Genomic DNA, 15,591 nt, shown 5'->3' on the forward strand with positions numbered 1-15,591 from the left:
AATATTTTTAATTATTTTTTTTGTTGAGTTGGTGAAAATCGGCTTGAAGACTTTTTTTAATATGTTTAGTAAACACTTTAATTAAGCACTATTATTAACATAATGTATACAAACTTAGTTACTAAACAAAAAAAACAGGAATTAATCACAGTACATGATAACATACATATTTTCAGCTGTAGGCAGGATCCATTACTTGTACAAGCAAGCCTTTTAAAATCAATTCGATTCGCAGCAAAATACTCATAAGTACCTTTCTAATTAAAACACTGTTCTGTTAAAGTATTTGAACTAAATAACGAATAAAACTAGCAATCAAATATTTTTTCAGTACAATTAGAAATCTTTTGAGAATATTTTAGATTCGGTTTACTGCAAAAATCTTGTGAAAAGAATTATTACAAAATCACAATGATTAAATGGATTTCAAATCAAAATAAAAATATTCATTGATTGGCAGCACTTCTATAAACTGTATACCACTCGAGCTAGTTAACAAAAAAGCGGTTTCAACCACTCCATGCAGATATGATCTGTAAGCGACAGATATTATTGGCGGCTGAACTAATTGTCGCTCGTTGAGACAATCTGCTGTTTTAGGTTACAGCACTTCGATCAACTATCATATGATGTAGTAATCCTTATGATTATTAGCCTGGTCAAACACTATCAAGCGATTTTCAACCTTAGTGCTGACAAGTTAGGGTTTAGATTGCTGAGTCTGAGAGAGAATGTAGCATCCAATAGCTGTATGAGAAAAAGTGCAGTAGTGACTCACTAATCAATACAATTAATGTATTAGCAGCGGGTTATTTACTACTTAATAATTCATATAAAAGCTTCAATAATTGCTAATAAAAACTTCAATATTGAATAATAGACTAAGTCCTGAGAGGGCTGCGGGATTGTTTGAAACAGTTACCGGGGTCCTGGTACACAGACCTAGCTTAGTATAGTCATTTTTCCTATTTTTTATATTTATTTATCTACTAGCTTTTGCCCGCGGCTTCGCTCCCGTCAACTGACTTCTCTACTTTACCCTATTTTTTTTTTTCATAAGAACCTTCTCCTGACAATAACAAAAAAAGAAGTAGCCAAATTGGTCCAGGCGTTGTTGAGTTATGCGCTTACCAACACATTTTGCGATTCATTTTTATATTATAGATTTAATTCAGGCATTAAGGCTCATATCAATATATACAATACTATATATCTATAAAAATAAGTTAATATATACAATACTATATATATATGGAAACCGGTTGTCTTGGTATGGACATGTGATGCGGAGGAAAGAGAATAATGTTGTGAGGAAGATGATGAGTATAAATGTGGACGGATAAAGGGGAAGAGGAAGACCAAAGAAACGATGGATGGATTGTGTGAAAGTAGATATGTTAAAAAAGAATGTTACTTGTGAGATGACGGCAGATAGAAGAGTATGGAAGGAGAAAACATGCTGCGCCGACCCCAAATAAAATTGGGATAAGGGCAGGAGGATGATGATATCTATAAAAAACTTAAAGTTACTGTTACTTTAAATATATAACCATTTTTACCATTTAAACCATTTATTTGCTACACATACACTTTACATTTATAGGACAACAAACAGAAGAAAAAGAACAGAGAAAAATGATATGATAACAACTATTCTTAAAACTATCAAAGATTGCCCTTGCACTATATCTACCAAGAGTTACATAAATATCAATGACATCACCCCAAAACTTCTTGCATCTTTACTAAAAGCCCTTCTCTTCAACAGATCAGCTGGACAATAACCCTGTGCTCTCTGGCTCCGTGGGCACTGATCACATCGCGAGCTGTGGCGGGGCTGGCGTGCGCTGGATGCTATGTCGTCATACCATTGTACTTGAAGGAGGTAAGTTGTTTATTAACCTTTTGTTAAAGAAGAGAAAGAGAATATTTTTAATAGCATAAGTAGAGACCCATTGCAAAAAAAAAATAGATGAAAAAAAATATAACATGAAGTTGCAAATATGCGTTACTAACTCGTTATTTGAATCTCGCTCAGCATAATGCTGTGACCCTGTGCCATACAAAGCGAAAAGAAGTTATCTATCCGTCCATTGTCTGTCACTAGGCGGTATGTACCTCTTGAACCGTCGCCACGTGATAGATAGACAGTTCTTACAGATAACCAATGTATTGTTGTTACAGCTTTAACAATAAATACTGAAAACTTTATTTATTTTACCTACCACATCCAAAGTGCTTCACAAGGAGCGTAAAATCACATGAAGTATTCTGGTCTAAGCTGAAATGACTCGTAATTCACAATAGAAGTTAAATTACTCAGTGACTGAGTAATAAAGTAATTAAATTAACACGTCAAATAAAATTTATTTTTTTATGAAAAACTTAATTTATAGGTATAGTAAGTAGTTTAGCATAGCAAAAACAATGGTTTTATGACAGATCAGAAAAATCGCTGTGTTCATTTAAGTGGTCATCGAGGAATATCCTCTAATTGTCACCTGACATTAATTAACTTTAATACCTACTAAAAGTAAGATAATTTAATTAATAATAATTACCTATTGTTGTATTAATGCGAACGTCAATGATCTCTATAATAGTGACAGATAATGATGTGTCACTGGCATTTTCAGTGATTTCAGAAAATGGCTCAATAATGAACATGGCAGAAAATAATGATCCACGTTGCAACGTAAATTGTATTTATTGTTTAATGATGATAGTAGTAATCCTTCTATTGTCTTTTGGCATTTATAACTTCTATACTAATCTATGATACAAGGAAATATAAATATACAACTTAAAACCAATAAATTGCATCAAAAAATTGCTCCTCGTCGCTGTCATTAGGTAATGTACCCGAAAGGCAGGCAGCACGTTGCCACGTTGGATGGCAATGCTTATAGGAAGGAACCTTTTTAAAACGACTGAACCGATTTTTAAAATATTTCACTTTTGGGAAGCTACAATCCCCGAGTGACATAGGTTGTACTTTTATCCAGGTACGGGAAGTTGGTCAGTAAAATTTACGCTGTAGGATACTTACATTGTTGGAAATTCAGAATGAATGCATGACGTCTAAGGGAAGTTATGACGTGAATAAACATGATGTTTGTTTGTTTAGGTTTGCAGTCCACCAGTTAAACAAACGCTGCATTCCACATATGGTGTGCTGAACTGCGAGCCTGTTAAATGACAGTTCCTGGAAATTGGGATTTGTCAGCTTATGACGCTCTTAGTTTGAAAAAACATTTCTTTCTTTTTTAATGGCACCTCGCAGTTCAGCCTAGGAAACTGTTTAAATACTGCTTCATCGAACAATACGAATAAAAACATTGATAAGGTCCTGAATAAATACTGCTCTGCATAAATTAAATTAGCTATCATAAATCTACCAAAAATCCTTAAAATCCAATCCAAAATCTTAGCTCACAAATGGCCTTTGCCTTCCTGCTACCGCAACAATTACAAAATGTAAGAAAACAATTTGAAAGAGACCACGATGGCCTAGGATAACAGGCATCACAATCAATCACATTGCAGAATCATCGCAACACGGACAATTAATAAAGTTTAAATGTAACTCATTACATTTCCTCCGCCCATAACTATAATAAGAAAACCTCACACACCTACTCCCAAAAAATACCCAATCCAATCAGGATCAGACTCTAACCTACAACCTTCTTCTCTCCAACAGATAGCCTCCGACAACATCCGCGGCGCCCTAGGTTCCCTCTTCATCCTCTCCCAGAACCTGGGCTACCTGGTAGTCTACGTGGCTGGAGACCTGCTGTCCTTTGCAGCAGTCCTGTGGCTCTGCACTGCGGTACCGGCCATCTTTCTCGTGGCCTTCATTGCTATGCCAGAGACGCCGGTGTTCTTGGTGAAGCAAGGGAAGATTAAGGTAAGGCATTGTAGAATTTGGATGTTTTGTGGTGGTATTAAATGATTTTGGGGTGATGAGATAAGAGGGTTTTATAGCTTGTAAACTTTATTTTTCTTGGCCTGTATTGTCCCACTGTTGGGCAAAGGCCTCCTCATTTTGTCTTATCAACTATGATTATACATCTTATTGATTATAAAGTATACAGGTGATCTTCAAATTGAATAACTTTAGTTATACTAGCTCACTTTCGACCACAATTAATGTTAGTCTTTTGAATACCTGTCTTTTATAATCTGTTTGGGATATTCCAATAATCATCTCGATATATAATTTAAATAAAATATTCATGCAGGTCGCTTTGAGTAAGTAGTTATAATGAGGCGGTATTACCGAACGAAGCCACTTTCCCCTCTGCAGTGGAAAGTCCAGATATCAATTACGTCTTTATAGGTCATAGGATATGAAGACATTTTAATCATTAACTTAATACCTCTTTCCTTGACTTAAATATAACTTTTGATATATTTTGCTAAAGGTAAGTATAACCTGAGCCACGACTCAAGTCCAACGAAAAATTTACGAACTATTTATTTTTGCATATTTTATTTACTAGCTCTGCGTCTATCGGACTCGTTTCATTGCCTTTAAAAACTAAGTTGTTTCCAGAATACAAATAAAAGGTCTACATTGTAATAAAAAATATGATAAAATCTTCAACATCCTTACAGGAGGCCCGTGCAGCTCTCGCTTGGCTTCGGAACACCACCACCGATGACAAGGACTTGGAGGAAGCTATTCAGCAGCTCGAGAGGGAAGAGGAACACGCCAGGAGTATGAAGAAAGCCACCTGGAAGAGTATAGGTAAGCTACAGTCTTGAAGAATATGACTTAGAAGATTTTATTTTACATCTTTGTGTGAAAAATTGTATCGATTTCCTACACCATATTTATGATATGTAGCTGCGATCACTGGCGGCATATAGGAAATATTATGCCTCATTGCTTATTGACAGCATAAACCTCAATTGTAAAACGACTGTTTACTTTTGAAAAATGAAAATGCAATCTTATATTAGGTAAACATTACTTTTAAGAAAACTGAGCCATAAATGATGTACCTATTACTAGTTGGTATAAAAAACATTATACGGTTTTAGACGTTGATACCGATGAGCACACTGAAATATTAGACACATTTGATTGATATAACATAAGTAACATTAACCCACGTCTGACGGAGTTTTCTGACCGTGATGGGTTGACAATAAGCAACAGTCACTAGGCGTCAGATCAAAATCTTAGTCACCTGTAAACCACAAGATAGTAATTACATCTGAGGAAGAACATAACCACAATAAGTTCCCCGCTTACGTTCGTGTTAAATGGCGAAATTGTTAATTCTTGTATCATTGAGTGACGCAAAGCTTTCAATGAAATCAGAAACTATTGTTTATTTTATGAATGGGCGCAGGTAAATTATTGACGTCCATACAAATCTACCAGGAAGGACCTACATGTAGTCACCAATATGATCAATGTTTCTAAACACGTTCTCAAAAAGGAGGAGTTGTTAATTCGTTTGTTGTTTTCTTTTTTTATATTTAGGAATCGAGCGTCCAAAAGTCAAATTTATCTACTTCTAAAAATGTTCAACGTTCCAGTCCAGCCCTTTTGTTACGAGGTTAAACAAATACAGGTCACTAGCTTTCGACAACGTTTTCACCCGTATCCCGTGGAAATTACTCGATCGGGATAAAGTTTAGCCAATAACCTTCCCCGATAAATGGGACCAAAAAATCTGACCAAAACTTCCTGAGATTAGTGCCATCGCACAAACAAACTCCTCAACCTTCAAATATACTATAAGTAGATGATATCATCCCTTCAATATTTCAATCATGACTAACAAAACCTTATCACGACCCATAATATTGAAAAAAATCCTACAAATTACAAAAAGCCGGTTCTTGAATGACGCATATCCCTGGAGGCTGTATTTCTTGGAAGGGCTCTCACTTGGCGGGACATATTTACCGCCATCTTGCTTAATAGTCTGTGGCACGCGACGAGCCGCGTTTATGTTGCAACCTTTTTTGTGTCAACATTCAACACAGCTGTTGGAAATGTTTAGCTCGTGTTTTGTGTCGTCATTTCCTCATGTAACTTTTTAATTTGATGTATCTGTAAAAATTTGTCTGTTTTTTATTTGTTTGTGCGATATTGTTGATTTGAAACGTTAAGACACCTAGATAAACTGAAAAATTTAAAAAATCCTGCCTTAGATATTCAAAACACTAACATAATGTACAGTCAACATAGTCGCTTTGCTCAATCCGTTCTTAATATTTTAATTTCCGGTGTTTATATTTCAAGTTTTATAGCATGCATATTCTTAATACCCTTTCTTCATAATTTCGCTTCTACATTCAATATAACTTCATTTCCCAAAAACAACACCCTATAGACGATCAAAACCTGATCCCAATCAAGGCACACTCGAATTATTCCAAAAGGGCTTACAATCTGCAGTGAAGCTTGCATCCATTTATAACCAGTGACCACATAATATTTCATTACAAGGCTTCTAAATGAAGCCTGTCTTCACCGACCGGTTGATAATAGGGTATTACATGCATTTTTGAAATATATCTTAAATAAATTCTTTAGTCTTAATATATCTCTAAAAAATTAAAAATATTTTTTTTTCTCACGTTATGTACGAATATAAATTAATTGTTTTATCATAATTTCAAATTTCGCGCGTATTTCGCGAAAACGCGGCACACAACGGACGCCATGATTGTTTTTTGGTCATGACGTCATTACGCTACTACAGCTGTCAGTAATGCATATTTTGATAGGGTCATTTCGCCTGTTGGCGACCATTTAGTGCAGTTGGCAAGTTTGACGGCGATAATAAAAATGCTCCAGCACTCATTTCCATGTCAAATTTGTGTAATGTATTCCTTATATACTCTATTTTAAGATTAACTTTCAGTTGTATAAGAAATATCTTACGTTTTCTATTTAAATCGATAAACCTCAGAATTAGGCGTTTTACCCAGTTTGCGTCCACAAAATCCAATTCGCGTCCACCCATGGTCCAGTTTGCGTCCAGCGGCTTTGAAAAGGAATATAGGGGTGAAATTGTTAAGAATTAATAAAGAAAGATTGTATTTGAACAATTTCTTTATTTAACAATACACTTAATTATTAAAAATCAACATTATCATCATTTAAAATTCACTTTACAAAATAAAAATAATTCTTCTCAACATTGGTTTAAGTAACTTAAAATTAGGCAATTAATTTTGAAACTTGAAGAATAAACAGTAATCAACTCTGTTAATTTTACTCTAAATCACAGGGAATGCTTAAGATCCGCCTTGATTATACTAAGTTTTTGGCCATATTATTTTTTTTTTATTAGCCTATGCTGTCCCACTGCTGGGCAAAGGCCTCCCCCATAGCCTTCCATTTTTCTCTGTCCATCGCTATTTGTGGCCAGTCCGAGAGGAAGCTGTCCAAGTCTTCTCTCTAGCGTTTTCTTAGTCTCCCTCTCGGTCACCTTCCATCCTCAGGGATCCAGTGTGTGGTGATGTTGGCCCACTTGTCCGGGTGCATTCGACTTCAACTTTGCAGACTTATTGCCCACATCTACTATGCCCGGATCTTGGACCGGATAATGGTGTTGCGTAGGTATCCGGTCACTAAGCCGTATGCTGAGCAGGCTACGCTCCATGCTCCTTTGGCATACTTTTAGCCTGGACTTTTGAGATTCGGTCAAAGACCAAGTCTGAGCGCCGTAGGTTAGGATGGGCAGAATACACATGTCGACTAGTTTCCGCTTCAGACATAAAGGGAGTTCTCCCTTCATGGACCAGTAGCTCTTCCAGGCGTTTTCGATCCGTAGATCGATTTCCTTTCATATTAAATTAACAAAACAATTTAATAATTTTGTGTAAACATACAACTAAAAGAATTGTTGAGTCAATAAATTATCAGACAAGGTAGCATATTCTTTGCATATTTTTTATCGATTTATTCTTCTCTCGAATAACATTTAACGCTTTATTTAAATCTTCTTCTGTGTATGTTGTCTTTTCCTTCTTTTTTCCTGTATCGGAAGAACTTATCTTAAATGAAATTACTTATATCAGTTGATAATTTAATTATAACCACGTATATATCTTAATAAAAAAATGTACTGTTTAATATATTAATATTAAACAGTATGTTTTAATTATTTTTTATAAGCAAGTATTTAACGAAAACAGTGGACGCAATTTGGTTTATTATTATAGAGGATAGTTTTAGTTCGCGTCCATTGTGGACGCAAAGTGGAAGTTTCGTAAAATTCGATGTAGTAATTCGCGTCCACCTTATTTTACTCGTTAAATATAAAAAACATTACCAAATTCATAATAAACATTATACTTTTATTCATCATTAAACTGTTGAAATAGCTATCTATCCTAAAATTCACATAAAACAATATAAAACTTACCATCAAACACGCCGCTGCACACTAATTTTTATCTAAAATTCTGCGTGTTTTCGCTTTCTTGTTGAAGAGCCCAGACTAATTATTTTTTCTAAAAGGATTGGTTGGACGCACAGAACGTTTGTCTATCTGTGCGTGCCTCTTATACATTAACGTATTAGCGGTAATAACTTTTCGTTTGATTAGTGTGTTAATTGACTTGTTTTCGAGGATTTTTAAAAGGAGATCGGCAAAATGGACGCGAACTGGGCTATGGACGCGAACAGGCGAAATTACCCTATGTATTGAAAATTTTAACTGACACTTTTGTGTACTACCGTAATGACGTCATTAGCATGGCGGCGACATTTCGTAGTGTTCAAAGACAGATAAAAAAACCCAAAAACTTTAAACTGCAATAAAAAATATATTTATGTACCTTACGAAGTGAAACTAACATTTCCCGATTGCTTTTCCTCTAAACAATCATTGTAATTCACTTTTAATTTTTTTCTCATCTAGACTAAAATACCCTATTTACAATTCTAGAATGTTCCTAATAAGGCCTATGTTTTCCGACAGTATAAACTTCATTTTTTCTTATGACAACTGTTTACTTTGAAAATAATTGAACGTGATAATTCATAGCTATCGGGTGTTTTAAGAAAACTGACGTTTATGTTGTTCGTCAACTTGGGCCTAAGGGTATTTTTATGGGAAATCGTCGAATAACCTCTCCCGCTGTGGGTGCAGCGTGAGGGAGTATCAGACTCTTGCTGACTAAAACCCATGAACATCATATTCTATCTTAAGCCCTTTATGTAAAATCCCGCAGCCCGTGGCCAAACGATCTAAGAAATGACTTGTCAATGCTTTACCATGAGCAAAAAAGTGACTTGTGTTTTGAATTTGAAATTTTGCAATAGACTTAATTAGTCTAACAGGCATGTTTTGGAATATAACACTGAGACCGTTCCCGTAACGGTTTCACCTAGGTCCCGTAGAAACTACTCTGTACACGGATAAAAAGTAGGCTATAGCTGTTTCTAGTAAAAAAGATTTTCAAGTATAGGTAGGTAGGCATAATAAAATTTGTTGGATATTTACTGCTAAACTACCGAGGTACCTCTAGTCTTACCCTTATTTTCCGGCTTGCAATTAGAATAAGTAAAATGGCAATCCCAACAATTAATCAATATTATATCAATATTATATCATCAGAAAATTTTTTTACTTTACTTAGATTACAAAGCCAAGCAATTTTCTGACGACTATGAGCACCGTTGTAAGCGATACCACTTTTTACCACTTGAATTAAGGCGTAATATTAATGACATATGTTATTTAACAAATATCGCAAATGGCTCTGTTGACTGCCCCGAACTGCTGAGTAAAATATTTATTCGTACCAATCAAAACAAATTACGGAAACGGCCTCTACTACAGGCACCACACGCATCAACAAATTATAGGGGTAATGCCTTCTGCATACGCAGCGTTACAGCCTTTAATAAATTGCCATCTCACCTGGATATTGATCTATTCTGCACTAGCGCACAAAAGATAAGAAAATTTTTGAATACGGACTATTTTGATGGGAGACGCATGTAGTTCATTTACCTGTTTCCTGCTAAAGTGTTCCCATCCTCCTATTCCTACTTGAATTAAGTATAAAAGTGAAGCAAGTGAAACACGTTTGTTTGTTAAAAATATGAACTTAATATAATTCTGTAAACATGTGGAAGCTTGTCATTAGCAATTATTTTATATACTTTGTTAAATAATTGGTGTAATTAGTCTGTAAGCTTTCTTTAAAACAAAATAAATAAATAAATAAATAATAAATATCGTGTCCATTTATCATATACGAAGGAATAATAATTCATAATTATTAATATAAGACATGCAAATAAGAAAACGGTGCGTGAAACTGGTCGCAAGCCGTTCGGGGCTTTTCCCGCTATTTGCCGACACTTGAGCGGGTATTATTTTATGCCAGTTACCATGTTGTAACTAAAACGTGATAAGGAAAGTAGGATTAAGGAAGGATTTAATCTATGTACATTATATATATATGATTATAAAGAACTTGGATAAATTAAGCTTTCGTTTCTATGAAGTTATTGAATAATTTGTATCCTGAGTTATCCTTGAGTGTCTATTATTTTGTAATATTATTCAAAAGAAGCGCTTCTTACTAAGTGCATATTAACCACATTTACGAGTAGTAAATGTACTTAGAGGTAGTTCGAATCTCTGAAATTTCTGAACCGATTTGGGTAAGACTTTCACTAGTAGATGGTAAGGAATAACATTAGCTTCTGACGTATCCGGACATGATACTTAAATACCTAGTTCCAAGAACTACCTAACTAGTACCTAGTTCCTAGTTCAAGACGCGGGTGAAAGAAAAAAAAAAGTCATTTCCCTTCAAGACGCATGACGCGATGAAGCCGCGAGAATTAGCTAGTTCTGTATTTTAATGGAAAAAATAAACATTTTTATTTAAATCACAGGTCGAAGAAAGCTATTAATCGAATCGTATTTCTTTTTTTATTATACCTAATAACTATATAATTCCTCACTCTCAATCCAAAACATACGTAAACAAGAATAAAAAAAAAAACAAAAACGAAAGATGTTCCAGTTTCAAACCGATCATGGGTCAATATGTGCAAAAAACATTTGAAATGTGGTGTTTTTGCTACGATTTCATATCCAATTAGGACTTCTTAAATTAATAAAAAATCTCTCAACATGTACCTACCTACTTATATTGTTCGTTATTTCACAGACTAACCACAAGATGTTTTACAATTTACTTACAAGAAAAGATTTCCTTTTGAATTAAGTATTTAAGCCTCTTCTAGTTGACGTATACCTACATAATAATTATTGTGATATTCTACAACTGATTGGTAAATCATAAGAGTAGTTAAAAAAATATCTATAACAATTTTTTTCCGTTTGCTGCGGTTTCACACCTAAACAGCTGAACTTATTTACATAATGTCATATCTTACTGGTAGATATTTGGCAAATCTGAGGCCAATAAAAATAGCTAATAAAGTAAAATTCCATAATTATCATTATATTCTTTCTCTAGGCCATCTCACACGTGATAAACCCGTGGAACATGAATATACAATTAGAATTCCAAGAAATACATAAAATTAAGCAAAAAATACGCCAAATCAAGTTCTGACATAAACAAAGTTATTGCTATTCACTCGATTCTAAGAAACAGATTGTTTTTTAACATACATCATGTTTTAGGGGCACTGAATTTGGGACTTACCCAAACAAATGTAGTAATCACTCAATCTGTATGTCCATAATGCAGGTCTTTTGTGATGTTACGTTGAGATCATCATTTTGTTTACACGTAAGAAGCCACTCGTGGCTAAGTCAAAACCGATCGCGTGGATTAATCGTTCCGTGGTGGGTAGCCATCTTAAAATGACGATTCTTCAGTGTTCCGAAAGGCATAATAAATTGATTGATACCGGCTATTATTTTAACAACTTTGCCAGTCTTTATGAGAAGTCAGAAGCCAGAAAGTCTGATAACTAGTCAATCAGTCTGGAGGTCAGATAGGAAGTCGCTTCTTGCAAACATTGATTCCCAGTTGCATCCGGTGTTTGGAAGCCGACCTGACATAGATGGGGAAATGGGGATTTTTATTTATCTAAACTAAAATAATAAGGCATGCAGAATAGAACAGTTAAAACTGATTGAATAGCTTTAACGAACGAATGTACGAATTAAATCACTACACAATGTGTAAACCCTACCAAAGCCAACAAAATAACCACTCCTCTTTTTTTACAGTGAAAGACAAGACTACATTCAAAGCGTTCCGGATCTCCCTCAACGTGATGCTCTCACAAGAAACCTGTGGCTACCTCGTAGTCCTCATGTACGCTGGCTCCATCTTCGAGCAGGCTTCGGAGTCTATCAGCCTGAAGCTCAGTCCTAACAAGCAGACTATTGTGGTGGGAGCCATTCAGTTGCTTGGCAGTATTGTAGCAAGTTGTATTGTGGAGCAGACTGGGAGGAAGGTGAGATTTTGAACACAATTTTTTTTTTTTGGTAATGCTAATGTTAAGAAATGCATAGGATTTGTTCCTAATTCGCTTTTACTTGTTGCTTATTCATCTAGGAAAGATGAAATGGAAAAAAGCATTACATTACAATTTCAGACATCAATTTCAGGACAGGACAAAGATATGTATTTAAATTTCACTTTCGATCAGTGAAGTCGAACTGAAAGATGATAAATCAGCATTAAAAACATGCTAGGCACAATTCCCGTCAATACTCCAGTCGACCAAGTTGATATCAATGCTAGTGGTCTAAGAATAAACATTTGATCAGCTGTTGATACAAAAAATGCAACGCTTGCTATAGGTACAGATAGTAATGGGCTGTGCACGATTTTTAATGACACCACGTTGATATTCGAAAGATTTGTAATCCGAGCTTAATAGTGTTGTGTCTTCGCGGTAGCAGACATAACAAAATTGTTATTGCATCCAAAGTCTGGTTTTTGCTTGAATTTTGACAAGTTTTTCAGAAATAAATAAGTAATTTAGTTAACAGTAGTTCATCACGTTCATAAATTCCAATGTAGAGAATTGGTTTCTTTAAAATGGCAAAGAAGGTTGTTGTCAATAAGAAAAACAAATCAAAACTAAGACAATGCTTTGAGTATTTCTTTTTTTCAATAATCCGCAAGTTTTTCGGTCAAAATAAGAACTGCCAACTCACAAATTTTCCTTACCCGATATGTATTCGCTTTCTCGAATATGCCCTGTATGCGTAACCTTCAAACGTAGTCTAGAGGTATAATCCATTTCCCTTGTTTCCTTCCAGTGGCTTCTAGCAGGCACCTCTTTCGCCACCGGCCTCTCAATGCTGGCACTTGGCGCGTGGTTCTATATCACCTCCATGAACATCTGGCTGCCGGGCTGGCTGCCAGTCCTCGCCATGTGCCTGTGCATCTTCGCTGATGCTGCAGGGTATCAGCCCGTGCCATATGTTATTACTTCGGAGCTGTTCTCTTTCCAGGTAAGGACTTAAAATCTGTGTAGAATGTTCATAATTTTTCAAGTCAATACATGGAGTGGTTTGAATTCGGACTTAGAAAATGTTTAAATTTAATTAGTAGGTATACCTTCAATTAAAGTTTTTGAGGTTTTTAATGCTTTTTGGGGAATCCCCCGGTTATCAATTTAAATATTGGATTGATTCTACGAAGCTACACTTATCCCCGAATGTCCTCTTCTGGCAAAGATAATCATGATTAGTAACGGCGGTCCATGTTACTCTACTACTAAATGTTAATATTTTTAAAAGACTAGGTATCTTTCATATTGACACTTTTCCAATCAACCATCTAATAAACAATTCTCTCTTCCAGCACCGAGGCATGGTGACATCATTCGTCAGCTCAGTGGACGCTCTCAGCGACTTCCTCCAAACGAAAGCCTACGACCCCCTCCTCAAACTTCTAGGGATCCACTGGGTCTTCATCATGTTTTCCATGGTTTGCTTCCTGGGTACCTTCTACACCGTCATGTGGGTGCCTGAAACCAAGGATAAGACTGTGGAAGAAATATACGCTCTTCTAGAAGATGGGAGAAAGAAGGAGAAGAGGAAAGGCAAAGAGGATGTGGAGAATGGAAAAGAGATGAGTAGGTTATAAGTTTTTTGGTAGGCTTGTCGAATTGAAGGGCGTTTGAGTCCTATGATGATGACGTTTAATGTTTGTAACTCTACGTTTACATGGAGACATCACTTTTGCAGCCAGATCGGATTCTCGCAGCATACGGTTTACTTAGTCGCAATGTAATAAATATGTGTATTTTTATAAGAGGTTGAGATGAGTTTATGAAGATCTTACTGTATCCTACAAAAATCTGATTTGGCTTAGTTTATGTTAACGTACGTTTGAATGTAACAGAGGTGACAAAAAATGGTTGAGAATCCGTAAAAAAATATCTCAGTGATTTCCTTTATTTTCTTGAATGCGAAATTGTGTGACTTTCATTTTAATCGACGAAGTTCCATTTTCGCCGACAACATAAGAAACTGGTTTTCTTAAGGTGAAAATTACTTTAAATTGAGCTTGAAAGTAAACAGTTTATAAAACTGACGTTTATGTTGTTAGCGAACTTGGGCCTTGATTGTAATCTTATTATATGACGTAAGCTTGAAATATAAAATAATTAAGGACTGGCTGTATTTACCACTCTACTAACATATGTAAAAAAATTGAATTGTTAAATTAAACAGAAAATTAATTAAAAGTGCTACCAATCTGACAATTTTAAAGAATAACAACAATACATAATAATATTAAGATTGTCCCTGTTGCCCTCTTGTTGCTATTCAGTGACTGATTCCCGGGGGCCCAGTAAGTGAGTTGGCGAGTCTCCACCTGCCATTTTTACGTGTATTTATTACACTGTTATCGGCAGGTGCCATAGTTCCCGTAGTTTCCCCATTCCTAGTCCACTAGCATCCCATCACAATAGCCCAAGTAGTTTTCATCCATAGTTAGCAATAGTTTAGCACAGAACCGGGGATTGTCCTTGGGTACATTTATATAGTGTATACAGGGATAATCGTCGATTTTGTGTCACCATTTCATTAAAGTTGTCTCAAAAGGGCTTCAGCGTGTTGGCTTCGGCCCCACGTTCGCCTCCCAAAAATCCGGGACTCTGTAGTCCCGAGGTCTGGTAGAGACATACAAAATAATTAAGATTGTATGCAGTCACATTGATAGTACAAAAAATATGTTAAATTATAAATAACAGACTATTAAACAACTGAACTAAAAATGTAAGTAATTTAATTAAAAGCACCACAAATTAACAATGTATTTACTTAATTAACGTGTGCTTACACAAATCATTGTAAAATTTATGACATCGAAAATGTTTAATAATTTTGCAATGTTCCAGGTACCTAATTTTATATCTTACTAGCTTCCGCCAGCGGCTTCGCCCGCGTGGTGTGTTGATAAAAAGTAGCCTATGTGTTAATCCAGGGTATTACCTATCTACATACCAAATTTCAATCAAATCGGTCCAGCCGTTTTTGCGTGATTGAATAACAAACATACATCCATACATTCTCACAAACTTTCACATTTATAATATAAGTAGGATTTTTTGTCTTCCGTTCTTAGTTACGTTTAACTTTTTCTATG

General features: G+C 35.3%; 1 protein-coding gene across 2 annotated transcripts in view; it reads left to right on the forward strand.

Annotated features, from left to right (window-relative positions):
• Positions 1 to 14,688, forward strand: part of LOC124641489 (facilitated trehalose transporter Tret1-like) — a 48,168-nt gene extending 33,480 nt beyond the window's left edge. For both annotated transcript variants that reach the window (XM_047179557.1, XM_047179558.1), the window contains 6 exons: positions 1,769 to 1,885; positions 3,704 to 3,910; positions 4,621 to 4,753; positions 12,207 to 12,436; positions 13,251 to 13,445; positions 13,798 to 14,688. In XM_047179557.1, coding sequence (XP_047035513.1) covers positions 1,769 to 1,885; positions 3,704 to 3,910; positions 4,621 to 4,753; positions 12,207 to 12,436; positions 13,251 to 13,445; positions 13,798 to 14,082 — 1,167 coding nt within the window. In that variant the 3' untranslated portion in view covers positions 14,083 to 14,688. The remainder of the gene's footprint in view (positions 1 to 1,768; positions 1,886 to 3,703; positions 3,911 to 4,620; positions 4,754 to 12,206; positions 12,437 to 13,250; positions 13,446 to 13,797) is intronic.
• Positions 14,689 to 15,591: the final 903 nt, after the last annotated feature.

The sequence above is a fragment of the Helicoverpa zea genome, chromosome 22 (genome assembly GCF_022581195.2).
Source record: "Helicoverpa zea isolate HzStark_Cry1AcR chromosome 22, ilHelZeax1.1, whole genome shotgun sequence".
Classification (NCBI taxonomy): domain Eukaryota; kingdom Metazoa; phylum Arthropoda; class Insecta; order Lepidoptera; family Noctuidae; genus Helicoverpa; species Helicoverpa zea.